General features: G+C 41.0%; 1 protein-coding gene across 1 annotated transcript in view; it reads left to right on the top strand.

Annotated features, from left to right (window-relative positions):
- Positions 1–27,403, top strand: part of ppp1r16b (protein phosphatase 1, regulatory subunit 16B) — a 154,799-nt gene that overhangs the window by 98,023 nt on the left and 29,373 nt on the right. Inside the window, exons 3-5 of the mRNA XM_033625578.2 lie at positions 75–145; positions 23,336–23,481; positions 26,581–26,684. Coding sequence (XP_033481469.1) covers positions 75–145; positions 23,336–23,481; positions 26,581–26,684 — 321 coding nt within the window. The remainder of the gene's footprint in view (positions 1–74; positions 146–23,335; positions 23,482–26,580; positions 26,685–27,403) is intronic.

Below are 27,403 nucleotides of genomic sequence, written 5' to 3'. Positions count from 1 at the left end.
TCTGAAATAGAAATATTTTCCAGTTATTTTCCGCCTTCACTCATGTGTTTCTCCATCTCTCTCTTTTCCACCAGTGCGCTACCTGCTCAAGAACAATGTGAGTCCAGACCTCTGCAATGAAGATGGCCTCACCGCTCTGCATCAGGTACGACTGTCCACCTCTGTCTCCACCTGTCTGTCTGTCTCTCTCCACCTTCTGTCTTTCTTTCTGTATCTGTGGCACTGATGGCATCTTATTCTGAAACTGAAAATGACAAATGATGTTAAGTAGATAGATTTTTAGTTGCATGTCAAACATCAAAAATACAGAAGACGTCTTCTGGTAGCACCCGCAGGTTGTTGTCCACTAATCACAGGTCTGGCAGTTCAGTCCTTGCCTTCTTCTGTCCAGATGCCAAAATGTCCTGTGAACTTCAATGTACTCCTGATGGTTAGACCAATGTTCTCTAGACATGATAGTGCAGAGCGCTTTGGTAACACAGTGGTTACAGCACATGCCACATTACAGCAACTTCTCGGATTCGATTCCAGCCTTTAGACCTTTATTGCAAGTCATATCTCTTTCTCTTCCCATGTTTCCAGTCTATGCCTCTGCACTGTTAAATTAAGGCAAGAATGCCTGAAAAAAAAGACTCTTAAAACAAAGAAATGATTATGCTATGATAAATCAGACACAGATTTAAAAAACTCTCTCTGTTTTGGCAAAAATTACAGCAAACTGTTTTCAGTGAAGCTGTCAATAGGTGTGTGGACCATGATGGCATGTGTCCACATGGTGTTTCTGTTATGCAGAGAAGCAGCTACAGGGTTTTGGGGAGCTCTTTTAAAGAAAAACGCTCCAATATCTTGACATTAACATTAGCTAGGTAGCTAAGGTAACAGGCTCTACAGTGAGCAATGTTAGCAACAAGGGTACAACACATATGGTGATAAATGCACAACTCTCACCATCAACATCCAGCGTCCGGCTGATCTGCTTCCACAAACGGGTTTCTCTGTGTTTGTTGTGATAGTTTCTGACTGACGTGTCATTCAGCTCGGGACAGATGGAAGCTAAAAGACCGTCAGTGACAACAGCAGCGCCGCCAGATTTTAAACTAGAAGCACTCAGAACAGCTGCACAGAAAAGCTGGGGCACTTTGAAAAAAGATGCAGCACTCTAAAAAATGATTCATGGGGTTAATGGATAGCACTTAAGAAATGTTTGTTTCATGGATGTGTTCTTGTCAGTTGACAACTTATTTTAAGAAATTGGCCAAAATAAAACAAATATTTTTGACATTTCTGATTCAGATGGAATTAAAATAAATAAGTAATGATATTTTAGATTAAAAAAAAATTGTCCACTTAATATCACCACAACTTTTGAATAAATATTAAGTTGATGCAACTTTAAATTTTTGGGAGGTTAAAGCAAGTCATGTTGGCTGCACTCAACTAACAGAGTTAGAGTCAGATTACATTAGACTCATAGGACTGACTCAATAATACCAGAGTTGGAACTATTTGAAATGATGCATGCAAATTGTTACCCTAATTTATTAAAGTTGAGACAGTGGATCATATTTTAGAGTGTGAGTGTGGCGCTTTTTCTCCAGGCGGTTTCATATGCGCTCTCCTAATTTGGAACAATAGTTAAAAGGTGCTGGTGCTAAAAAAAAAAGTGTACACAGGCCGAAGACGGTGAACTGTGTCTTGCTTTGGTGGAGAAACATGACTGAAAAACACATCTCTGGATGCCCTCTAGTACTTTAACATATTGATTCAGGCATTTATAATTTAGACATGTATCCATATACCACAGCCACTTATTGACTGCTTGCTACCAGTGGGCAAAAGGAAATAAAAGTAATACAGTCTCTTATTTTGGGGAAAACTTATGCACACAATGCATCCTCTTAAATTAATTTTTTTTTTTTTAAATGCAATTTTTGAAGCCAGTTTAAATTCTCTTCTAGTCTCCTCAGGCAGCTAAAAATGGCCTGTAGAAGTTTGTGTATAATGTCTAAATGTGTGCCAAATACCTGATGATAAAAGATACTGCTTTTACAACAGATATATTTTCCTGAGTAACTGACTAACTGAAAAGTTTCCTATGTGTATAAGAAACTCGGTCTTCATGCAGCACCCATTTTAAAGACTCAGTTGCTGTTTAATCAGTTCACTCTGCTAAACAAAACATATCTACCGAAGCATAGAGCTTTCACTTGAAAAGAAAAGTTTTTATTTTAAAAAATCTGCTCGTTGATTCAGAAAAACAGCAGAATTTTTTTTTCTCAACTGAATGCATAACACTTTTGTAAGTTTCCTTGTAAAGAGGACAAGACAGGAAATAATGGAATGGATGTTATTTTGATGCAGATTGGATAATTACACCTTTCTTGTTCAAGTCTCTCACGCTGCCTAATTTCATTATTACATTTGATGTAAAACACTGAAGACTAAACAGAATATTTTGTAAAAGGTTCTCGGCCCTCTCATGCTGTGTGTTGTCTTCTTGAGTTTATTCTGTTGTCAGATATCCCACATCTCCTTGTTTTGCCTCTGCAGCAGTAAAACCTTGTGATTCTCTCCTTTTTAAAAACTTTGATTAATCAGGTCCAAATGTATTACTGTTACCATGTGAGCCTTTGTTGAAATATAATTAAATCATTTCCTGGTGTGATTAGTTTGCAGCTGTATGAATTAAAGTGTCTCGTGCAGAATAGACTGTTGAGGTTTTCTGACAATGAAAAAATGATTCTTAATAGAGAGGAAATGAGTTCAGTATTGGGGAAATTAGTCCATTTTGATGCAGGAAATTGATAGAGGAGGTCAGGCCTATTTTCTCTTGGTAATTAGAGCCATTACTGGCATGATAATCAAAGCTTTTACCTCATCCAAAATCAATGCTCCAAATAACTTCCTACTCAAAACTGCTCAGCTGTCTGTGTAAATAATGGATCATTACATGTCTCATTTAGTCACAAATCAGAGTCTTGATCTGAGAAGTTTTCCGTCATTCCTCTGAGTCGTAGTCATTTCCTGTCAGCACAGTATGAGAGACTGGCCCACTTTGCCACGTACAAACATTTGTCCAGGCTCCAGGTAGTCTTTAACAACAAAGTGCAACCATTAAACCAAAACCAGGGGTTTCACAAAGATAGTCTATAATCTGATACAGTGGTTCCCAACTGGTCTAACCACAGGGTCCAGGTTTCTCCTTAGTCATTGGTTCACGGTCCACACAGTTTGACACATTAAGCGTCATGGCCATGTTGTCCAGCTAGTTTGCTGTCTCTGTCCAGTGCCTGTCCGTCAGTCACTCAATTTACACCAGGAAATGGCACTTCAAAATAAAAGCTCCGTGCTGTAAATTCACTCTACTTCAAAATAAAGTGTGCTTTTTACAAACTCGACACATTTGCAAGTCACTTGCGGTCCATTCAGAATGAACCCATGACCTACTTTTGGACCGCGACTATAAGTTGAGAACCACTGATCTAAAGCCCCATTTCCAAGTTGTCACAGTGAAATTTAAGGCATGCTGATGGATTCACGTTGTCAGCTCATGCATTGAGTAACATTACAAGTTAACGTTCCACCTTAAAAGTTGCCTGCAGTCGACCCAGTGAATTAAGTTCATTTTTTGTCCGACTCCAGCTGCTGCAAGAGGCAGCAAAACATCCTTTCATTTTATAGTTACAGTAGTTATAGAGAGTTTACTAATAAAACTCTCCACGGTATGAACAGTGGTTACATGAGCCTCAAAACCAGCCACAACTCAGCCCTGAACAGAGTGACCATCCGCTATTGACCAGACTGCAGTGTTCACAGCTCCACCTTTTAGTACCAGATCTGTGTGCTAGGTACCCCAACAGAGGGGGGACCAAAAATGGGGACAGTACGGAACGGTTCCATTGGTACCATCCACAACTTTTCACAGTGGAAACGGAAAAAAGCGTACCAGACTGAACTGTACTGAACTGCTCGGTGGAAAAGGGGCTTAACACACTTCGTATAGAGAAGTGCCTTTTACAACCCCACTTCCAAAAATCTGAATGATCCCTTTGAGAACACGTTCTTCTGGACTTGAACAGGAATCTGTCCACAGAGCTGCTGCAGTTGCTGACTGTGTTGGTTCACCTGCTGCAGGTTAAAGATGCTGAGGAAAAGGCCTGTAAACACAAACAAGCATGAAGCCATTTATTTGTCCTTGACACGCTGAAATGTCATCACTGCTCAAAGAGTAAACTCAGAATCTTATTTTTGTCCCTAAACCTACATCAAGGTCTTGACAGCATCTTTATGCACAGTGAGGGAAGATGTTTACAGTGCAAGACACCAAGTTTTCTTTACCACTGAAGTCGCATTTCAAAGTAAAATAAATCTGACTTCCTGAAGGATGGCATCTGAAAGCATTTCAAACGGATGTGATGCTCATTTATAACCTCAGTTTCTCATCTGCCTCTCAGCCCTCCTGTCCCCTCTCCTCTCATTTCTCTCTACAGTTGTACTAAACCTCTGACAGTTTATGTCCTCTCCCTTCGCTCTGCCTCAGCTAACACGGCCGTCTCTCTTTCCCCCTCGGCTGCTCAAAGCCTAATACTCTGGCTCCTGCTGGGAGCCTGCGAAATGAACAAGGGGAAGAGAAAATTGAAGTCCATCAGTCACCACTGGTGTGGCTGGTGTTTTAAAAGCCTGGGGCCGTGGGGCTGCCAAGAGATCAGATTGACCTTTGGGCTTTGAATGTGTGTTTACCTGATAATCTGCTGTTTGGACGGGTCAACCTGCACACCGTCTCCGAGATGAGACCTTTTCACTCCTGCTACAGTTTGACAAATACTGCCATTCACACACAGGCAAATGGGACAATATATACAGACAGAAATACACATGGGGAATCCATACATACACGCACACATCATATGGCAGAGGGTGAGATAGATGAAGGGAAGTGGTGGTGATGTTTCTCTAAATGAGATGTCATACCTATCTAAGGTTGGTCTCACCTCACTGATAGGACGCATTAATCAATAGATAGCTGCACATACCTCAAAACACACACACACACACACAAATAACTCACCAATACCTATATACACTTCAATATTTACTACGTCATCCCTTGAGAATAAGTCAATGCGTCATGAAAGCCCCTCAGCAGCTTCAGTTCCTACAGTTAGTTGCATCAATCACACTGGGATGATGTGAAGGACAAATGGAGACCTTTTGTTCAGTGACAGGGTTATGCATGCATGTGTGGATGAATGTATGATGATGAATGTGTGCGAGGCCATGATCACACCCGTCCTTGGTGCTGCATCAAAAATACAACCTCCTTGTGAAACATGTCTTTTGTTTAAAATGACTGTTGCCATGATTAATTCCCAGAGTTTTTAAATTTGTACAATAATATTTTAAACCAGTGTGCACTGTTTAGGCATCTTATAAACCTCCAAACTTTGGGATCTATTACTGAAATGCTGTCTTTGATAGTTTGATACTTGAATGAAGACATCAGCAGGTTTTCCACAGGACAGCAGGGCAAGATAAGAGTTGGAGATGTGCTTGTTTGCACAAAATCACTGTGGAGCCTGTTAGCTGTAGCTGGTGATCTCACAACTCATTTTCTCCTCTTCTGCTTTATTTACATGTAATATTTAAACCTCTATATTGCAGAATACGTCAATAGCTAGTTGTGTGGACCAGTTTTTATTGAAGAGTAGTACCTCTAGCAAAGCTCCATTACCTCCTCTACAGATACATTGCATATTCTATAGCTGCCTTCACAACAAAAGCCCCCTGGCAGGTTGCCCAGTAGCTCAGTGGGTAGAGCGGGTGCCCCATGTACAAAGGCAGTGTCCTTGTTGCAGCGGCCACAGGTTGGACTCCAGCCCATGGCCCTTTGCTGCATGCCGTCCCCTCTCTCTTCCCCCCTCACCCCCCTCACACACTGTCCCGTCATTAAAGGCAAAAAGCCCAAAAACCCAATCTTGAAAAAAGACCCATGACTGGTTTGATGATGGACAGATTTTAATTTTGAAACAGCAGGAACTGTTTGGTTTGTATTAGCAGTAACCTAACAGCTCATATACAGCTGAAAGCAATCAGTGAAAAGTACGTGTCGCATAGCCAGACCTACCTCTGTAGCATTGTACGAGTCAGCGCTAGAGAAAGGTCTGAAATCACCCAATATCTTCCTGCGATGGGGAAAAACAACGCTCTGGCTTGTTTGAATGTATTTAAACCAATCACAGTCATTTTGGGCAATGCTAAAGGCAGGAAGCAGTAATCGTTCCTTTGTAAAATAGTGGTGGGTGGAACTTGATTTGGTGGAACATTTGAATGTTGTGAGGCGAGCACTGTCATTAAAACGGCTCATTATCTGCAAAGAAAAACACAGCAAAAAACAGGAACAGATAGAGCTGGGTATTGTTTGAAAAATGACATTACCAATACCAATAGCAGTACCCTTTAAGTGATACCATTACCAATAGAGTATTTCATTTGATATCCATTGTGTGTATGGAGTGGTGTGTAGTATTGCCATACTTGTGAAAGTTTTGGTTGCATCTCGGCATGCTGAACTGAACTGCCAACTCTGTCAACACACTGCACTCAAGTTCCCCACACCACAGACTGTGTGGGTTTTAGCTGCTGCTGCAGGATTGTGAGCTCTGCACCAGGGACCGTTGTAAGAATCGCCAGCTGCACACACAGTGACAGGGCTAACTGTTAGCATCACATGGCTAATGTTACTGTTATAAATGGGTTTAGGTATTGGCATTGATGTGAGTTTGTTGGGTCAGTTTAATAGCTCAATGTTGGGAGTAAGTGCTGCAGTGTTAGCTTGCACTTATCGGAGGAGGGTAGCAGCAACAGCAAGTTTGCTAACAGTGTAAAAAAGATAGAAATCTGGTGTTGACTAGTGTTTTGAAAGATGTGGCAAATCAACTTCAATTGACTGTTTTAGAGAATGGATCGACTTCTTGCATGAGAGTATGGAAAGACGGAAGCTGGACTTTTCTGAGGTGCGATCGCAAGTTGTGTCATTCACTCTACATCTGGACAACAACTTATCAGAAGAACAAAGCAGGCATGCTTATTACGTGATGAAAATCTTCGCTGAAAGTGCCATTTTCAGTATGGAAGTTGTTTGTTCAGAGATTGTTGTTTCCCCTAGCAAAGGGGATTTAGAAGTGGTAACAGCAGAGAAAAGAAGGCATGGCGTAAGGGAGGAAGAAGCCGGTCTAAATCGGCCAATGGCAGGCTTACAGCCACCATTTACATCCTGTGAGTCAGACTAGACAAGAGTAAATCATGGCTGATATCTATGATCAGGAACGTAACAGGAATGTAGGAGTGACACTAATCTTCAAAGCACAGATATCCAGTCATAAGCTACAAAACATCGTCACCTCTTGTGGGCAATCAGTTTAGAAACAGCTTTGGTTTGAGGGAGCTCATCATGCGTTGGCCCTGGTTGGCTTTGGTACTGAGCACAGCCACAACAGCGTGGGCCGGCCTGGCTGTCCCCTGCTGTGAGGCTCAATGCAGGCTGCTTGGAGAGATTAAAACGAGCTACACTATATATGGTAGAAGAGTATTAGCTTCATTGACCATATTTGTTTTTCTCACCTGTATCTGTAGTTAAAAATCCCACATCAACATTGCCCCATTTGTCTTTTAAACAGTGCTATTTTTGGTCTGAACACCCTTCAAGGTGGAGGCAGATGGTATCCTTGCCAGCGGACGCTTTCAAACACACTCGCCTCATGTTGTCCCATGTTTGGTTGAGTCACCGCCGTTATCTGGCTCTGAGTTCATGTGTTTTGCTTCAGGACCCTGGTGTGGCTGAGTGGGCACGATGACCCAGAACATCAACAGACTGCTGGAGTCACATTTAAAAATATTTTACTTCAGTGATTCAACCATTTAAATATTTATGCAGAGATGACAGAGACGGGTACAGAGATGACTGAGGCGGGCTTTAAACTCGGGCTGTAATGATCATCTGCAGGATTTAAGACATGAAGTTAAAAGACTGCTTTCCTATGTGGTCTCAGACTTTTCATCAATCATTCGGCTCTACATAACGTCAGCCTTTGAGGACCTTAAATGCAGACCTGCCTGCCTTTCAGCACCACGCTCTTCCACTCAGCTCCCCAAATTCAGTAATAAGCCCGGAGCTGTCACTCTAGTCCCCGGCACTTTTTGTGTTTTCAATTATTTTTCAAAGATGTGATTAAATGTCGATGTTCTATTAGACAGGAAGAGTGACAGGGAAGGTCAGAAAATGACATGCAACAGTGGTTTAAGCTGTACCTGAGCCCAGAAATCATCCACCGTACCCCTGATATCCCTGCTGCCTGTCACAGCTTGGCTTCAGTTCATTTCTCCTTTTAGGTCTAATTCTGAGCAGCTGAAGTTTCTCCACACAGACCTCCTCCCCTGTTCATGATTTGCATGAGTCCTGTCATCTCTGGTAAAAATATAAAGTGCTTTTATCCTTTAACCTCCCGCAGTCTCAGCCACCTGGTCCTGGTCTCGCTCACTTAACCCCCTCAGTATTTCAGTTTCTGTGCCAGCTCTGTCACCCACAGCCCTCACTGCACTAACCCTGAGGGAGCTGCGTGTGACGGTTTGACGTGTTATGTGTGTGACCCACTACTGGGAAATTTTAAAAAGCAGCTAGCAGCATTAAGCAGCTAACTTAAATTAGAAGAACAAACCAAGATGTCCACAAACCGGGGAGAAAGTGAGCTCCTTACTCTCTGAGCAGAGGATGAGATCAACCGCCATATAACAGGGACGGTAAACGATAGTTAATGAGAGTTGATACAGTTGGAGGCTGGTGCAGCTACGTGACCCACCCATCATACCTACACATCAGTCCACAAGCAGCATCCTTTGCCCCTTGGTCTGGAACCCAGCAAACAATAGTCGTGATTTAAACGTATTGGCTATATTTAGCTCTGATTTAGTCTAGCTACATGTAACCCAAATCTAGCTGATTTAATTTTGAAATTGATTAAATGTAATTTTTGCCATTGCAGATGGCGTGCGGTATGATATTCAATCACGTATGGAGAGTCAACAGTAATTAAAATATGTTTATCTCCATTTTTTGGACATGGTCTCTACATAGCTGTATAATTGATGACGTCTACACTTTGGCTATGGTTAGACGTCTACCAAATTTTCACTGACAGCCCAAATTCAGCCGTGATTTAGCCTAGACGTCAGGTCTTCATGTAGACGGCTATTAGATGTTTTTTAAACCAAAAAATGCTTGCTGGGAAGTGAAAACCCTGAAGAAAATGCTAGGTTAGCATTTAGCTAGCTATAAAGTGTTAGTTCAAAGAGAGGCTGTTAAAGTTACATCTCAGTACTTATCAGGTGAATCACATCTTCATGTGCGATGAATTATAAAGTGGATTACTGCTAAGCTTGGTCTCATTCATTCACTGCAGTGTGATGTTGTAGCAGGGTTCAGTTCACCCTTATGTTGGTTCGTCTTGTATTAGCGGTGGGCGTGGTTTGCAGGGGTGTGTTGTGTTAGACTCCAAATGGAGCGTGACTGCAGCTGTCATGATATGCCCCAGTTATTCTTTAGAAAGTGCTGCCTGACGCTTATGTTATGTCAGACTAGAGGTTACACATCATGCCTCTTTTGATACTGGAACAATAGAATATGAAATATCTTGCAAAATATACAAATAAATAAGATATAAGTGTTTTTAAAGGAGCAGAAGCAAAACAAAATTTAAGGAAAATGTGGGCTGTGCTGGATGTGACAGACATTGAAAGCTAGCTTGCTTGCTAATGTTAACTAGCTTGCTAATAAATACCGTGAAATATGATGTTATTGGTCAATTTTCCATTTTCTTTCATTCCATGCCTTTTTTTAGACTCACTGCCAGCCAGGTGGCATCTCTCACGTGGGGCTGTTTGTATTTTTTATGGCCATTGTCAAACAATATCAGCTGGTTAGACAACAATCAGTGTCACCTCACACATACGTCTTAGCTATCGGTTGACGCAATGACTTTACCGGTCAAAGTTCACCAAAGTTGAACTCCATGTATGCAGAGATGCAGTGGTGTTGTTAGGCCTGGCCTCCTGGCTTTAGCCCTGAATGTTTATGAATAGTCCAGGATCTAAATAGGCTGTATATGTATTTTATAAAAATAAGAATAGTCTTAATAATGAAATAATAATAAAAAAACCCTGTTTTGGGTCCTCTTTGTTGTTCGAGCAGCACATTTTCTGTGATCACATGCAAGACAGAGAGCGCATTAGTAATCTCTTTAATGTTGCAGCTGGTAAAGGTGAGGCTAATTTTAAATGCTTGATATACTGCTGAATAGTTAAATCCAGTTGTGTCAAACTCATTTTAGTTCATTGGCCACTTACTGTCCAATTCAATCGCAGGTGGGCCAGACCAGTAAAACCGTTGCATAATATCCTATGAATAACAAACACCTCCAAATTCTTCCCTTTTTTGTTTAAAGAAGTACATTTTAAAAACACTCATCCATTTACAAAACAGATGACAAACAGCCTGTGATGTCTTCAGAGGAATAAGTGCAATTTCAACAATATTTCTCAGTTTTTCCACATTCACTCAGTCTGCTACTCACTGTCATTACATGAACACTGACATCACCACATCCAACTAAAGTGAAAGAAAAAAAGCTGTATTCTGGTCGGGGTGGAAAAGCCTCTGAAGCTGCATTTTGCATGAAAAAAACCTTGCACCTCTCAGCCTTCACAAGTGCATCACCATTAGGTGTGCAAAGTCATCCAGTCACCGTATATGTTCAACACCCTTGGTCTAATCTGTAATTATACATCATCATTTATCTGTTGATTAAATTTTGTAATAGTAATCTAAGTTTTCAAACTAACTAAAGCAGACAAATGAATGTAGTGGAGTAGAAAGTACAATGTTTCACTCTGAGATGTAGTTTAAGTGTTAAACAGCATAAAAGGAAAAATACTTAAGTAAAAGCACCTCAAATTTTCCAAATTTTTAATGAAAGCAGTTACAAAGTACTCTACTGTTTTCACTCAATAATATTTACTGACAACTACTAATACTTTTAACATCACAAGGTATAATTAATCTGGAAAATAAATGTCAAAAACTGTTTTAAGGGTAAATAAAGCGTATAAAAAGCATCTAAATAGAGCTTGTTCATAAAAAGTTTAGCCTTGACTCCCCTACAGAGGTTCGGACTAAGCCCCCTGATGTCCTCAAATCCAGGAAACGCCCCTGCAAAGATGCAAATTTGCTTTGACATAGGAAGTGAATATTTTATTCACCCCTCTGCTCGCACTGACTGGAAGTGAACGGGAGGGGAATATTTGCCAATGTTAATTTCGGTCATGTGTGACCGTGCCCTTATGTTAGCGTTGTTTGGCTCTGTGTGGGGGAAAAAGCAAAGCCTTACAATGAAGAATCTTGGCATTGCAGCAGTGCGGATGTGTAAGAAAGGGCCACAGTCTCAGCTTTATTTCCTCGTCATCCTGCTCCTCAGCCCTGACCACAGTCCTCTCAGCCCACTGACGGATCCCAGTAAGACTCTTGTTGTTGTTTTCCAGTCGCATAATCTGAGCCTTTGTCAGAACCACACTCCCGTCCCCGTCTGAATAGTTTCCATGAAAGCCACATTATTTTCAAGAAAGGTGGAGGCTGGTGGGCTCCACAGGGGGGAGGCTAGGAGTTTAGTTTAACGACTGGTTATCTTGTGGGTGCAAGTATTTTTTTGCAGAGTGAAAAGCTAAGAGATTAGTTTAGTCAGCGAGCAGGTGGGCTGAAGTATGTGGGTTTACTCAGAGGGAGGTTAGGAGATTAGCCTAGTTGTCGGCTGGTGTGTAGGTTGCAGTCTCTTGGGCTTTTTTCCTGACAACATCTGTCATGCCACTGCTGCAGGCTGGAGATGCGAGCTAATCCATCAGTGTATCCGATGTCTTTGACAAGCTTGTATGTCTCTTAAGAGTCTTGTTCTTGTCAGTTTTATGAGGCTGCTCATTTCCCCCTGAATTATATCTTCAAGCTTGCCAATTACCAGACTCTGACAGAAATGAAATCCATAACTTGCTCTCTGAATTACCATCTCCGTGTAACAAGAGGATGAATTTGCCAATTTAATGCCCCGGTACGTGCACACACACTGAAGCACACGCACATGGTAAAATAAGGAAATTAGTGACTCATCTCGTGTGTCTTTTCCTTAGAATCTGTTGTCTGAGCTGCTCGTTTGAAACCATTTACACCGGAAATAGTTGAGAGAAATAAACCAGTACCACTTCTGCTTTTTGGGAACTTCAGAGGAAAGTCTTTCTTGCTCATTCTGTTTCCTCGCCTTCCTCATCTGAGCATCACTGACAGTAAAAGCCTTTAACAGCAGGTCCACCTGAATTTGTAGTTGTGTTTTTACGTGTATCAGCCTTTCACATCAAGTCTGGTGCTGATTGCTTTAGAGAAGACTTAGATAAAAAAAGAGAATCCCCTAAGTCAACCTCCTCCTGTGCTCTGTGACTGTGACCACATCTCCACACTGTAGCCTTCATATCTTTTTTCTTTGTCACGCTGATAGCCTGCTTTTACTATCACACAGCTCGTTTCCCTCCTCATATACGTATCACAGAAATTTCTCCACTATCTTTTGACACGCACCACTTCAGAAGGCCAGGACAGGTTTATCTTTGACTCACTGTAGGTAGCTCAAGTAGAGAAGAGACATAAATCAGCTTAAATTGACTCACTTGTGTCCGTTAGTGTCTGAAGTTTATTAACATTAGTCACCTAAAGATAGTGGTCATAGCAGACTAAGTAAGGCTGTAGCAGCAAAACTATTGCCCTCAACTAAGAGTTTTCCCAGTAGACGAATTTAGGGCCATTAGTCAACTAGTCGCCCGCATGTTTACGATAATTATTGAATGATATATTTTGGGCGGGGCAACACAATGGTTTGAGTTGAAGGTGTGAGAAAGAATAGTATCAGTAACATTGTTAACACTGTGCTACATTACAGAGAAATACCAAACCGTACTAATGAACCTTCATTAATATAGGCCTATATTTTATCTACAAGTGCACGTCACACACTGAGCGAGCCGCCTGTTAATGACGCTGTCGGCAAAGCAGTAATGATTGTGCTAAGTGGCTAATGGGCATGTAGCTACTTCCATGTTTCAGATGATACGTCATGTTTGTAGTCGACCAATGAAGATGAGTTTACATATCACCTTGGGCTCGTCCTTCACCTTCTCAAAATGATCCCACACTTTGGATTTCCTGCCCGACATGTTATTAACTAGCCTGTGGAATAACCACAGGTACCAGTGACTCCTGTCTGACTGCTGAGCGTGGCGACTTCCTGTGTCTGTCCTTTCAAATTAAATTCCCACATGGTCCAGTCATATAGGTCTTGATTTATTTTGACAAGTCACAGCTCCTAATAGAGTTTCACGCCTTTTTTTTTCTTTCTGCGACTTAGTGACCGATGAAATCTTGCTGACTAATGACCTTTCTGGTCGACTAACATTTGGTCGACTGTTAGGGGGCAACCCTACCACTGAGTGTGTTGACTCATGCAAGAGTAAGTTTACTGCTTGTTCTTCTGTTTTATAAAAGGAAGTGTGTGTCATTTCAGGACACGACAGAATAATCTAATTTGGGAACTTGGGAGGAATTCGCAAGGGAATACTGTTTGGGTTAAATGTAATAACTGGGCAAGGACACTTAGGAGTTATTATTTGTTCAGTTGACTTTAAACAAGCTTTGTAGCTGCACTGATCACGTCCACCCTTGTCACAGTTTTTTATGTCTCTGATCCAGAAATACACCGTTCCACTCTGTTAATCCTGCCTGCAAAGTTCTGATTGGGTCGCTTGTTTTTCCAACCAGGGAAACAGCAGTCACTGAGGACCTGACCTGTTTTGATATTTAAGATAAGCACAGCAATTTAGTGGTGTCACATTTAACCCAGGTGCATTTCTACTTGTCTCACAAATGCTGACACTAAAATGAACGACAGGTCAGACTTGTTGAACGTGGATTGTATTTTAGTGGTCACTTAGGTTTTTACTCACATGAACAATGTAAAAAAAAAATTCTCAGGAAAAAAAAGCACAAATATTCAGTGTAAGACTGAATAAAAAGGCCTTATGTGTTAACCTTCATGTGCATACTTTTCACCGTGACTAAAGCATTAGTCACAGGATGTGTTTGTCAGCCACTAGTGTTTCCAGCCAGTCCGCCTTTGTGTTTTCTATGCATCTATTTCACCTCTTATCTGCCTTCCTGCTATCTGTCCTCTGCATCTGTGAAGTAATTTCATTTCGTCTCTTGTGTTGTATATTAATTCATGTACTCCCCCCACACTCCTGTCAGAGCCGCCTTATCAGAGTAGCCTCGGCTGTCGGAGCTACAAAACTCCAGAGAATGCACACAACTCATTTTCTCCTAACGTCAACGTGGTCTTTTTTTTTTTTTTTTGTTGCTGTTGTTTAAGTATTCAGATTAACTATTTTTTTTCAGACAGTAGGCAGGCAGAGACAGAGATGGAGTACAGGTGACTGAGGAGACAGATCGAGGTTTTGTTTTGAGGCTGGCGGGGACGTACATGGAACCAAAGGTGACAGTGTCGACCATTAAATCATCTCACAGTCCCATCTGTTCGCCGTGTCACCAAACAACAGCCTTTGTGCTCATTCCTTACTGACTGAATTACATTAAAGACTCCATACTCATCACTACATGAATATATAGTGTCAGAAAAGAAACATTTAGTGTTTGCAGGTATATTTAATCGCTGTGTAATGTTCTGTTGTGTTGAAAAATAAGGTGACACATCAGTCAATCAATCATTTATTATTTGTCACATGGAATCATACACGGTACACGTCTAGTTAAATGTGATACCATCAGCTTCATCAACTTGTGCACTGTCATTTAGTCCCTTTTTGTCTCTTCTTGCACTGTAGGCTGCTGCTTTGTAAGTGTCCATTTTTCCAGATGTATATTTATGGCATCCCTGATGGTTCTAGTAATCTATAGTTTCTGGTTGTGCATTGATTTAACTGTAGTTCTGGGTGCAGTTGCGTCTGTTTTTGTACAAATTAAATTCAGCACAGTCTCAGTGAATTCATTGATGTCCACGGTGACATTACCGGTTGTGTCCTGGAACGTGCTCCAGACTTTGACTGGCTTCATCTCTCGCGTTACTGGGGGTATGCACGATAGTTCGTCTACAAATCTCGACCTCAACAACACAGCTGCATGGTTGCTCCTCCCAAATGCGGGCAGCGACTCCGCTCTTAAGCCACTTCTGAATGGCCCACAGCGGGGATCCAGAGTGTTTGTTCCACTCGTGTGCAGGGCAAGCAGGAATGGGACAGTACCTCACATTCCCACTGTCACACCAGTCCTTATGTACTGTAAGCGGGATTTATACTCGTGCGGCAGATCCTACGGCGTAGCCTACACACGTAGCCTACTCTGTTGTGAGCATTTATACTTGTGCGGTGGTGTGTCTGTGTTACTCTGCAGTTACACCTCCAAAACACTAGTCGGCGGCAGGGTTTCCGTGAAGTGCTGTAAAGTTCAGTTGATTCAAAACACATCAAACACACATTAAACATGGCTTAATAGAGACAATTTTAAACACAAGTACACAAATGGGTTTCACTATAACTGGCAGCATTCACAGACAAAGCACTTGTCTTTATCTGGACACATTTTCCCCACAAATACAACATGCTAATGTTTTTAGCACAAGCCTATGGCATTTTACATTGTATAAATTAGCCTAGCAACAAGCAGAGATTTCCTCTTCTCACATAAAACGCCTCCACTCCTTCGCTCAGCAGAGTCCTCTACCTTGTCAGAGCGGCATATTAAAAAGAGTCCCCTGGTCAAACGGTGCTGCCCAGGATTAAGCCAAGTTTTGGGTAAAGTAAAGGGTAAAGTTCCACTGATTGTCACACACCTGAATGTGTGAAATTTGTTCTCCGCATTTGACCCATCCCCTGAGGGAGCGGTGAGCAGCAGCGGTGCCTCGCTCGGGAATCATGTGGTGATCTACCCCCCCAATTCCAACCCCTGATGCTGAGTGCCAAGCAGGGAGGCAGTGGGTCCCATTTTTATAGTCTTTGGTATGACCTGGCCGGGGATCGAACCCACGACCTCCCAGTCTCAGGGCGGACACTCTACCACAAGGCCACTGAGCTGAGCTGGTTCAGTAGATCAAAGGATATTAGAGTTCCTGATATCTCTGTTGGAAACTGATGCATGACGGCGGTCGGCCAGTTTATTATCCAACATCTGTACAATGGCTAGCAGGACGCTTGTTCGGCTGTGCCCGTCTTTCGTCGATGTTTACAGCTGTTCACACTTGAAAACCTCAACCTAGCCAGCTAGCAGTCAGTAGGAGGAGAGTTCATAGACTGGTGAGTTAATTTCCTCCAGTAACTCGCAGACACACATCACCACCATCCAATGTAGACCACAAAAAGAACCAACAACACAGTACCAACAGTACACATAGGAGCCTATATTTAGCCCAAATTTAACTAACAGAGAGGTGACAGGAAACATCTGCGCCTACATAAAAAACAAACAAAAAACACTTTTCTGTGCTGTCAGCTGGGGCTGCAAGTATTTGTTTTCATGATAATAGTTAAATCAAATGTTTTTTTTCCAATGAAATGTCAGAAAATGATGAAACATTCAGGCTATTTAACTTCTGATAGCCCAGGGTGATATTTTGAAATATTATGTTGGAGCCATGATATAGCTTTTGTTTAGTTTATCCTTATCTAAAGTAGATATAAATATACACATGCAGTTCTGAAAGTGAACACAACTTTCAGCCCGTCGTGCTAAAATAACGTAAAACCAACATTTTAAATCTAAATGACGTCAGTAGGATGCTGAGGAAGAGTCTGCTGCTGTTTGCATTCTCCAAAGTGAATTTGGTCCGTCCTCTAATCTGCCCTCCCCTTCTCTTTCTTGGCATTTCCACCCTGTTGCTTTATATTCATGTTTGCGCCTCACTCTGTGTATTACTGTGACTTGCTCTTGCTCCTGCTCTCAGATACTAGAAACCTCTAGAGATTGCACTTCAGCTCATCCTCTATGTAAATCCATGAAAAAGAAAAAACGTCTGCTCTGCACTCCTCAACTCCTCGAGGTTTCTATGGTGAGCGTGTTTCAGTGAGGAGGAATATTTACAGACAAAAACTGTGTGAAAGGGAAAAAGTTTTTTGGGGGTGGGGGGCAGTAAGTTTTCCACTCAACACAGCAGGTGTGTCACAGCATTTCTAATTTAACAGGGGCTTCAAAGGGAATGAAGTCAGACGTCTCCTTTTAGAAATCCACCTTGTTACCTGAAACATATTCAACATGTTGGTCCAGTCTCTGAATTTCTCGACACAGTCAGGATGACCAGCTCACTAAGTTGCACCAAGTAACGTCCCTGCAACACTTCAACATTGTACAGGTCTGAGTCTGATGTTGTCAGATTAATGTGAAGGTGAAACCAACCAGACAGGAGCTACTCAAGGACCAGACTGAAAAATCTGGCTCTATAAATTACAGTGAATCTATTCATTAAACTGTGCGTGTTATTTTTTACTAATTACGTTTTTGTGACCCAGTGACTTGTTGTTATCCCTTAATTTGTACAGGTCACTTTGATTTATCTTCAAGGTGTGTGTTGACATATGACTGTTAATGAAAGTATCTGTCTGCTACTTTAGCTACCTCTAAGTCAGATGCTGACATTGTTGGTATCTAACTTCCTGTCTGTCCTTTGTGCTTAAGAACCAAACTTTATTAACTGCGCAAAGATCAAGGACAGTGTAAGACATGTGGGTGGCATTATAAATGTTTTATTATCAAGCGGGAAAAAAAGGACAGAAAATTTAATTTTCTATGTGATATTTTGTCTTTTATCACACATTCTGTGCTAAATTTCCTGGTTTACATCAAATTACCTGTTAGCTAAAACTTTTGGGACATGGCTTTTATGACTGTTTTATCTGTGGCTGAGACTTGATGTTAAATGCTGTAAAGTGACAGAGGTAACTTAATGCCCCTTTATTAAAAATAAATAATGGCCATGTAATACTTTATTAAGAAGGGGAAAATGTTTTCTGCAACCGACATTAAAGGGAAATTTCGGTTTATTTCAACCTGTCTCCTATCGTCCTAAATTTGTTTCAAGTGACTAGTGACATAGAAATAATAGTTAGCATGTTAGCCGTTAGCCTAGATACAGCCGGGGCGCATAGTAGCGTCAGACCTGTTAAAACGTAAGTGAATGCGCAACCTTCAAGTGCAAAGTTAGTCCACTAAACAAGCCTTTTTTTCCACAAAGACCGCCTCATATTGTTAGGATAAATGTCAGAGAACATATAGAAAACGACATGTAAACGTGTTGTCTTACCTTACCGGTGCGGTGCCATGTTTGTTTATCCCTCTAGCTCTGCTTTCCAAAGCGCGGCCGAAATATATCTCGCCAGCTCTAGATAAAGCCCAGCTGGATACTAACGTTACTCCAGGTGGAGGTGTCTCGTCCTCGGTCACATCCAGACCTTGAAAATAAGGCTGTAACCGGTCCCATTCCTTGCAACAGAGGCATTCCTCTTCTGTGGGCACTGGGGCACAGCATTCACAGGTACACCACCAATCTCCAGAGCTACTCAGCCTTGCAGCAGCCATTCTTGCAGCCGTTATTGAAACCTGTAGCTGATCTGATTGCTCTGCCTGTTGCTTATATCATTAATTTGAGTTTAAAAACATGTGTTTGTCCTTCTGAATGGAAAGTAGCCAAGATTTTACCATTACCAAAAAATAGTAGAGAATCATTTTCGGGAAAGAATAGTAGACCAATTAGTTTATTACCTGCCCTCAGTAAAATAATGGAGCGAATAATATAGGTGTAAAACTAAGCTATTTGCTTCCTTTTATTATTATGGTAACTCAGAAAAGGCAATGTCAAGTGATCCTAAAAATGAATTTAAAATGAATTGTCAGCATGTAGAGCTACAGTATTATTGTATTAGGTTTGAGCAGGTGTCTTGTGTCGTGTTTGTTTGTGAGTATGAATGTAAATGTATTTTATGTTAGCTGCATTTTTGGTTGATGAACTTGATGAGACCCCAGGAAGAGTAGCTGCTGTTAAGTTCCAGCAGCTAATGGGGATCTAATAAATAAATAAATAAATAAATAAATAAATTCCTCCCCTCTCGTCCTCTACCTGTTGCGCCTCTCTGTCTCTCCTCCTCCATTCTTCAATTTCACGAAGCTCTTCGTCAGTGTATTCTGGCTCAAATAAATAAGGGCGGCCATCAAACTCTGCAAAATCAAATTCCTCCTCCACAAAGTCGAAGTCTGGCAAAAAGTCAGCCATTATTCTATAAATCTTTCATAAAATAAATGAATGAACTTTTCAGGCTACTGTCCGGTTCTGCCTTCCAGCTGTTGCTGCTTGTTCAGGCACGGTATGAGATCGCTGCTTGTTCTCGCAATATTTCGGCCATGCTTTGGAAAGCAGAGCTAGAGGGATAAACAAACATGGCAGCACACCGGTAAGGTAAGACAACACGTTTACATGTCGTTTTCTATATGTTCTCTGACATTTATCCTAACAATATGAGGCGGTCTTTGTGGGAAAAAAAGCTTGTTTAGTGGACTAACTTTGCACTTGAAGGTTGCCCGTTCACTTACGTTTTAACAGGTCTGACGCTACTATGCACCCCGGCTGTATCTAGGCTAACGGCTAACATGCTAACTATTATTTCTATGTCACTAGTCACTTGAAACAAATTTAGGACGATAGGAGACGGGTTGAAATAAACCGAAATTTCCCTTTAAGAGGAAGGAAGGTTTTCCTGGGCACACTGCAGCATCCTTTTATCTCTTTATCTTCAGTATCATCAGTTGTCAAGAAACTACTAAAATGAAACCAAACCACGAAATATGTTTGATTTTCTACTTCTTTTTAAACTTTATTTCACAGACATCATATAATTATTATTGTACCTGAATAAGTTTATATTAGAATTGCAAAAAACTAGTTTCATTATTTACTAATCTGCTCATTATGTTCTTGATTAATCATTCCAGCAAAAATTGCCTTTGGTGCGCACCAAAACCCAGACATATTTAATTTAGCATAATTGGGGTTTTTTTAATCACTGTACAAGTACAACAAGATTCAGTTTACAACTTCTGTATTGACGCTGTAATTAATTATAGAAAAAATACATAGCAACTAAGTATTAACATTAGAAACAGTAACAGTCAATATTAGATATTTAAATAGTGCTTATAGCTCAGAAAACCAAAATGGTGCAAACAAAACACAATGGAAAACAGTGTGGGTGGGTTTATCATTAGTTCATGTACACTGAGGTTACTTTATAGGTACAGCTGCAGTCACTGTGTCGCCAGATAAATATGGGGGCAGTTTTCAGTGACGTGAAACAGAGGTGAGCAGGAAATCCTCACATCTAAGAAGCTGGTAGCTGGTGTTTTGCTTGACAAAACAAGTCAAACTGTTGATCAGTTACCAAAAAAGATGCAGATTAATTGATTGACTGACTAATCTATTCAGCGGAAATGTATTTAATGTAGTTTATATCAGTTAAAGTTTGGGAAACTGTGTCAAAGCACAAAATTTCTTTGATGTTTCATGATAGAAGAAGTAGTTTTTTTGTCCTGCCCCACCTGAGTCTTTGAACAAAAAAATCCTTCACCTTGTTCTTGCTCAGTTTCACAATGTATTAGTATTTAGTAGTGATACTGATGAATGAGTGACATTTTGCAACGCACCTGCATCTGTGACAGTTGGATGTGCTTCAAACTAATGCTCTTGCCCCACTCGCCACGTTTTTCAGACGTATCAGATTCAAACTCTATCAGCTAGCTGCCACACATGAAGACAGAGAGGATACGTGGCCAGAAAATTAAGAAACATGTGATGGTGAACAAAGCATCACACATCGAGGTCTATTAGAGCAACTTTATATCCATCATTTTACATTATGTTGAAGATTATCCACTGAAGATCACTGTAACGATTTCATTACACACGACACAGTCCCATGACCTTTGCAGGTTTTCCATGACGGTGCGAACCCAGAGTCTTACTGCTACTATTATGGTTTTGTATTACAGTTTCCCATGATTCCCTTTATCATTGTCTCTCATGATATAATTGTTTTAATATATTTATAAAATATAGGGTTATTAAAACATGACTAATATAATCTAACAGGTGAAGGGTGCAGTTCAGAGTGTAGTTGTATAGTTTTACAGAGCCTAGTTTCCTACATTTTAGTAAGAGGGATTGGGAACAGGGAAACAAAATGGTTTCTAATGAGTTTAATTTGTCATTAACCTACTTTAAAGAGGGACCATCTTTTTCTAAAACGTTTTGTTCATATCGATTTTGTAAGTGACCTTTTCCATTCTATACATATCCTCGACTGTTTCTAGATAAACAGTAGAGACGTGTCACATTATTTAAAATGTTCAATAAACTAGTAAACTTGCTTTTACAGTTTTATTTGTAACAACTGTTACATATATTTTCTCCCTTAACTGAGTGATAAATATTTTTATTGCGTTGGTTGTCATCCTTTAAGCTCTCACATCATACTGGTGTTTGACTTACTTTAAAAAACTTGAGCTTTTATTGATCCCCAGAGGGAAAACTCAAGTAAAGTATCCACACTGGCTGCTGATCGAAGCGGTTGACCTTTAGATCTTCAGTCTGGCGCTCTCCCAACTGAGCTATCGAGGGCATGTCTGCCTATTAATCACATAAAAGTTCCACACGTAGAGGCTCTAATATTTGCATTAATCATTTGCAATTTGGAAATTGGAAACATGTGTCCAAAGCGTACCTTGTCGACACACGATGCATGATAAGGTGCCGCTTCACCAAACCCTTAGCAGGATAAGTGGCTCACAAGATGGACACATTTATTTGGCTCTTTGGTTTTTGGTTATCTCCATTTTGTTTCTGTTTGTTACCAACATTTGTTTCCCCTTTGTCTAAGTCTTTCAGTGGGTAGAGTCATAATGGGATTACCAGCAGTCACTTTGTCAGAGCAGAGTTTCCATTTCATCATGACAGATGTCTCATTTTCATTTCAAAGCACAGAGTCAAGAAGTGACAACGCTCCAGTGGCTCCTGACAGACGTGAAGGTGCTCTTTGGTAAAAACATTCAGCTGTTTCTGGAAACAAAGAAGGATTTTTTATGACATTCTTTCTTTGATATTCTGTACACACTGTGTGATGGGAGGTTGCAATATGGATCAGATTCAGACCCACAACTTCACCAGCACAAATAATAACACTGGCTCTCGCTGTGATGTCCCCTCTCAGACTTTTGCTCTGAATCCTTCAGTTTTCTGATTATATCTGACCCTCCTGCTGCGACAAAGCAATCCCATTCTTTGACTGCGTGTCGGCTCCTTGCACTCTGTCTCCCTCGCTGTTGTTTTTCCTCGCTCGTCTTTGCCTTTGCTCAGCGGTGGAGCACTGCCACACTCACACCAATTAGCTCTGATGGAGAAAACTGCTGTTGCTGACAGCAGCGAGATCGGAGGATGGTTTACATGGAAAAATTCTCCTTCCTCCCCACCCTATAATCACACCCAAGTGTAACAAGGAAAATACTTTCTGTCCCTCTTTGTCTTTGTCTCTGTGTCTCTGTGGATGGGTGTGAGTTATGGGTGCATTTCCAGCTTTGTCCCAGATCCAGGGAACATCCCACACAATGGGCGAGATGTCAGAATGACTGTGTCCAAATTGGCTAAATGTGTTCTCAGTTTTGCACTCAGCAATATGCGATTAAGGGACTTTTGTGGAGATACGGACTGACTGCGTAATAGACTTCTTGTTCGCCTGTGCTCCTGGTGACAAATGAGTTCTTTTTCATCCTCTCCCCGCGATGATTAAGGTGCTGAAGCACACGGCGTCAATGCAGCATAGCTGAGTATTCACTGTATGAATTATATTCTACACCAGACTCAAAATAAGAAAGAGCTCCTTTTCATTTTCCTCCAAACAAGAGGAAACTGTGGATCTCAGTCGGTCTCTAGAGTTACTCCTCACATTACTACATGGCTGAGTTGGAAACAGCAGCTGCAGACACATGTGCATCACTTCTCTCCTCTTTATTCATTTCCTTCTTACTCCCTTTCCCACCTTGTCATACTTATTCACTCCATCTACCTCTGTCTGGGTTATTACACCAGCAAGTGTTACAGTGTTAAAGATTAAACATGTTTCTTCTGTCCCCTCCCTCTCTCTTTCACTACAGTGTTGTATAGATAACTACGAGGAGATGGTGAAGATCCTGCTGGACCGAGGAGCCAGCGTCAACGCTCAGGACAATGAGTTGTGGACGCCGCTGCACGCCGCTGCTACCTGTGGCCACGCAGGACTGGTCAAGATTCTCATTTCACAGTAAGACATGCAGATACACTACAGCAGGGTTTCCTGCAGTATTTCATAGTGGAGGTGCCTCCTCTTGGCTAAAGTGTCTTTTCTCCATCTCCACTTAAATCGGAAAAACCTTAAGGTTAAGATTACTTTGTCTTCCAAAAAATGATCTTTGATGCAAGAAACAGCTGCAACAAAAATTCTTAGTGATCCTAAGCAGGGAAATTCAGTTTTGCAGCAGCACAAGGACTGAAAAGGTCCAGGTAAATAGAGAAAGTTAATAATAATGATAACGAGAGGTGTATAGAACTAAAGTGAGAATAGAAGCAGCTAGAAGGGCACTTAGAGAGCACAGACCTTTGCCAAGGCCAAACACCCTACCTCGCAGTGTTGAAGGTACAGCGCACAGCATTCAGAATAGTATTTTAGCAGCAAACTATTTTTCTACTACTACTTCTGTAATTCATGTCCTCACTGGCTCGCTATTTGCTGCAGGTGTGTAGGCTCTGTCAGTACTATTGCTGTTGCTAGCTCAGCAGTGGTAAGCATTGTCACCTCAGTAGTTCGAACCCCTGGGTGCCCAATTTCCATATTCTCCCCGTGTCAGCGTGGGTTTTCTCCAGGTACTCCAGCTTCCTCCCACAGTCCAAAGACATGCAGGTTAATTGGTGACTCTAAATTGTCCGTAGGTGTGAATGTGAGTGTGAATGGTTGTCTGTCTCTATGTGTCAGCCCTGTGATAGTCTGGTGACCTGTCCAGGATGTACCCTGCCTCTCACCCAGTGTCAGCTGGGATAGGCTCCAGCCCTCTTGCAGCCCGTAACAGTTTAAGCGATTATGGAAATGAATGAATAAATGAATGCTACCCAACAGACAAATGTATACCAAGCCGAATACACTACCTCTTTGGAGGAGGTAAAAATAGAAACTATACAAGGTCAAATAAAGACAAAGTTACAAGGTAAAGTGACAGTGATGTGATTTATAGTATAGTGTAATATAATCATAATGAAACACATTAAATAAGAACATACAACCAAATATCAGCCTGAGATAAAACAACCAAGAAAATTAGTCACAAAGACATTCACTCTGTCAAGAACTACAAAAAACTGAAGACACACATCTCAAAAATAGCCCCTTAGTACATGAACTACAAGCAAACAAACACATTTCAATTTACACGCTGGAACACAAGAATACCTGCAGAAATATAAACGAGTAGCCGTTTGAACCATCATCCAGTAACCAACATTGATCATATCCGTCTGATTCAGCTTAGCAGGTGCTGACTGATTGATCATGTTGTATGTTCCGTCATGTGGCATTATCAGGGAGAAAAAAATGTATGAATGTTTATTGAGAAATTTACAAAAGTACAAAAAACAACCCAGTCAGTAAAAATCAGGTCCTGATGTGTAACAAAAGACTCACCAGGTTGAAGTTAGTTTGATAATTAACACTATGACGCAGACTGCAATCTCCCAAAGCAAACTCTCTACACACACACACACACACACACCAGCCACATTGTGTAATTAACAGTCGTATTTTTGTTGTGCTGTCAGATATCCAGGTATAAATGCAGCCGCCGTCTCCAGCGGGCCACTGTAGGCAGTTTGTAGCAACATGTGAATTACTTTTTAATTGAGTTGTGTGTAAGAGAAATGAGTTGCTCTTGATCCAGAAACAACCTGGAGGAGCAGAAATTGATAGCAATGCACCGAGAGAGTAGGGCCAATTCAGTTAACTTAATTGAATTTATATTTCCCCGTGAAATCATAGGAATACGATTTCAGTGAAATGTAATCTGTCAGTTCCATCGATTTCAATGCCGAGCCCACGCTAACTGCAGCGGCGAGAGAAAAAACATTACATTGTAATAAAGAACATAATTTACAAACAAAGAAAATGGGCTGAGGCTGAGGTGCAGGAATGGTAATGTCTTCCCTCTTTTTCCAGTTGTAGGAAAGAAACAGGACTTTTTATGGCAGGCAGATATTGTTGGAGATCAGTATCATGGTATTATTTAACATTTCTGATATCAGTATATGTCCTGATGTGGCAAGTGTATGATAATTGCATGTAAAGTATTTGGTACAATTAACTGAACTTCATCAGACAAACTAAAGTTTTAATTACATTTGCTTGGAGTCATTAATTCAGGCGGCAGAATTTGGTAAAACATGATATCACATCATCACAGTCAATAGAGGGTCATATTGAATTATCTCGCAGCCTGAGGGCGTGTAGTGATTAACAAAGTTACTATTAGCCGTCTTTTGTTATCTGAATGTTATTCAGAATTCAATAATACTGACCCAGGTTCTCCAGAGGCAAAAACATCTTCATGTGTGGTCAATTTCTTTCCACGGACACATTAATACCTGAACATGTGGGATAAATACTGTATAGAGTTGCAAGTTTATTAGGGTTTAATTAGATCCTCTGAAATAAGAGCACACACACACACACACACACACACACACACACACACACACACACACATTTAAAGATAAAGATTGTATGTACACAAACTTTGCCTGTGGACAATCAGAGCCTGTATGCAGCATCTAGGAACACACACATACACACACAGTATATTCAGACACACTGCTGCCATCTGTTGACATGCGGGACGTGTCAAGCTTCTCATCATATCTCTTGGACTCATTATCCACAGTGAAATTACTGATGATTAAAAACGGCTGAATAATGCAGGCCAACTTGTTCTGGACTGAAAGAATTTAATTAGTATCATCAATTAGTGTTCCAACTGAGATTTATTTTGTCCAAGACTCGCCCAAGACTTTGACTTATAGAGCAGACTTTTTTCCAGCATTTTTTGGGTCTCCCACTGATCAGAATATGAAATACAGCCCTGTTTTACTACGATGATTAGAAGTGCTGCTGATATAAACAAACTAATTATTTGAAAACAGCACAAAATTATAGTTAATGCTTTTTTTATTTCTTTTTTGTGCTCATTTGGATCACAGATTATGCTCTTATATGTGATATATTAAACATCTTTTCCTCATGTAATCTTCACGTTGGCGTCGTTGCACATTTCAAAAGTAATATTCCAGAGGTTTTAATCATTTATCTGCTCATCTCCCACAGTGGTGCAGATCTACTGGCAGTCAACTCTGATGGGAACATGCCGTACGACCTGTGTGAAGACGATCCAACACTGGACATTATCGAGACGGCGATGGCCAACAGAGGTAGAGTATAAATGTTTGAAGAGGTAGAACTCGCTGTCTGTCACAGCAGACATCAGGGGCCGTGGACAGAATCTTTCAGCTGTAGCTCTTGGTTTATAAGGACATTTTTTGTGCTGCCTTGGAAAAGTCTGGGAAGTTATTACAGCGTCTGCACACAGATTGAGAAAATGTAGCTTCTCCATGACCCATAATCATGTCACTGGACGGAGTGTGCTGTGTGTACTTTATTCAATATTAAGCCAGTTAGATTGAACTTGTACCAGCTACTCTTTCACCGTTGGAGGCTTTTTAACCTTTACGGTTCTTGTACATCATGTTCTTGTGAAGCTGAGAGTCATACTGCTGTAAGACGGGTCCAGGTTGAACACATGCACCTTTTTAAAGATGTACATGTAAATCTGTCCCTGCTAAACTCCGTCCCCCTTAGTTACTGTTGCTACACCTGTCAAACTTTCTGACCTCGCTTTGCACATAATGCAGTTCACAGTGATAAAAGTGGCAGGTTTGCATCTCATAATCATTTTTTTAAAAGAGCTCTATACAACATTCAGAGCATTAAGAAAGCAGCAAACAACTATTTATGTAAGGATATAGTGGAGTAATGGCATCCTGAGCAGTGAATGAAGTCACGCTACCTCTGTGTGGGTTGTCGTTGCTGTGGAAGACAATCCAGCTGTGCATTTATGTTAGTAAATGTGCGTCTTGTATGTGTATCCCGA

This window comes from Epinephelus lanceolatus, chromosome 1, assembly GCF_041903045.1.
Source record: "Epinephelus lanceolatus isolate andai-2023 chromosome 1, ASM4190304v1, whole genome shotgun sequence".
Classification (NCBI taxonomy): domain Eukaryota; kingdom Metazoa; phylum Chordata; class Actinopteri; order Perciformes; family Serranidae; genus Epinephelus; species Epinephelus lanceolatus.
The sequence above is the reverse complement of the archived record's forward strand: the minus strand, read 5'-3'. Positions and strand labels throughout refer to the sequence as shown.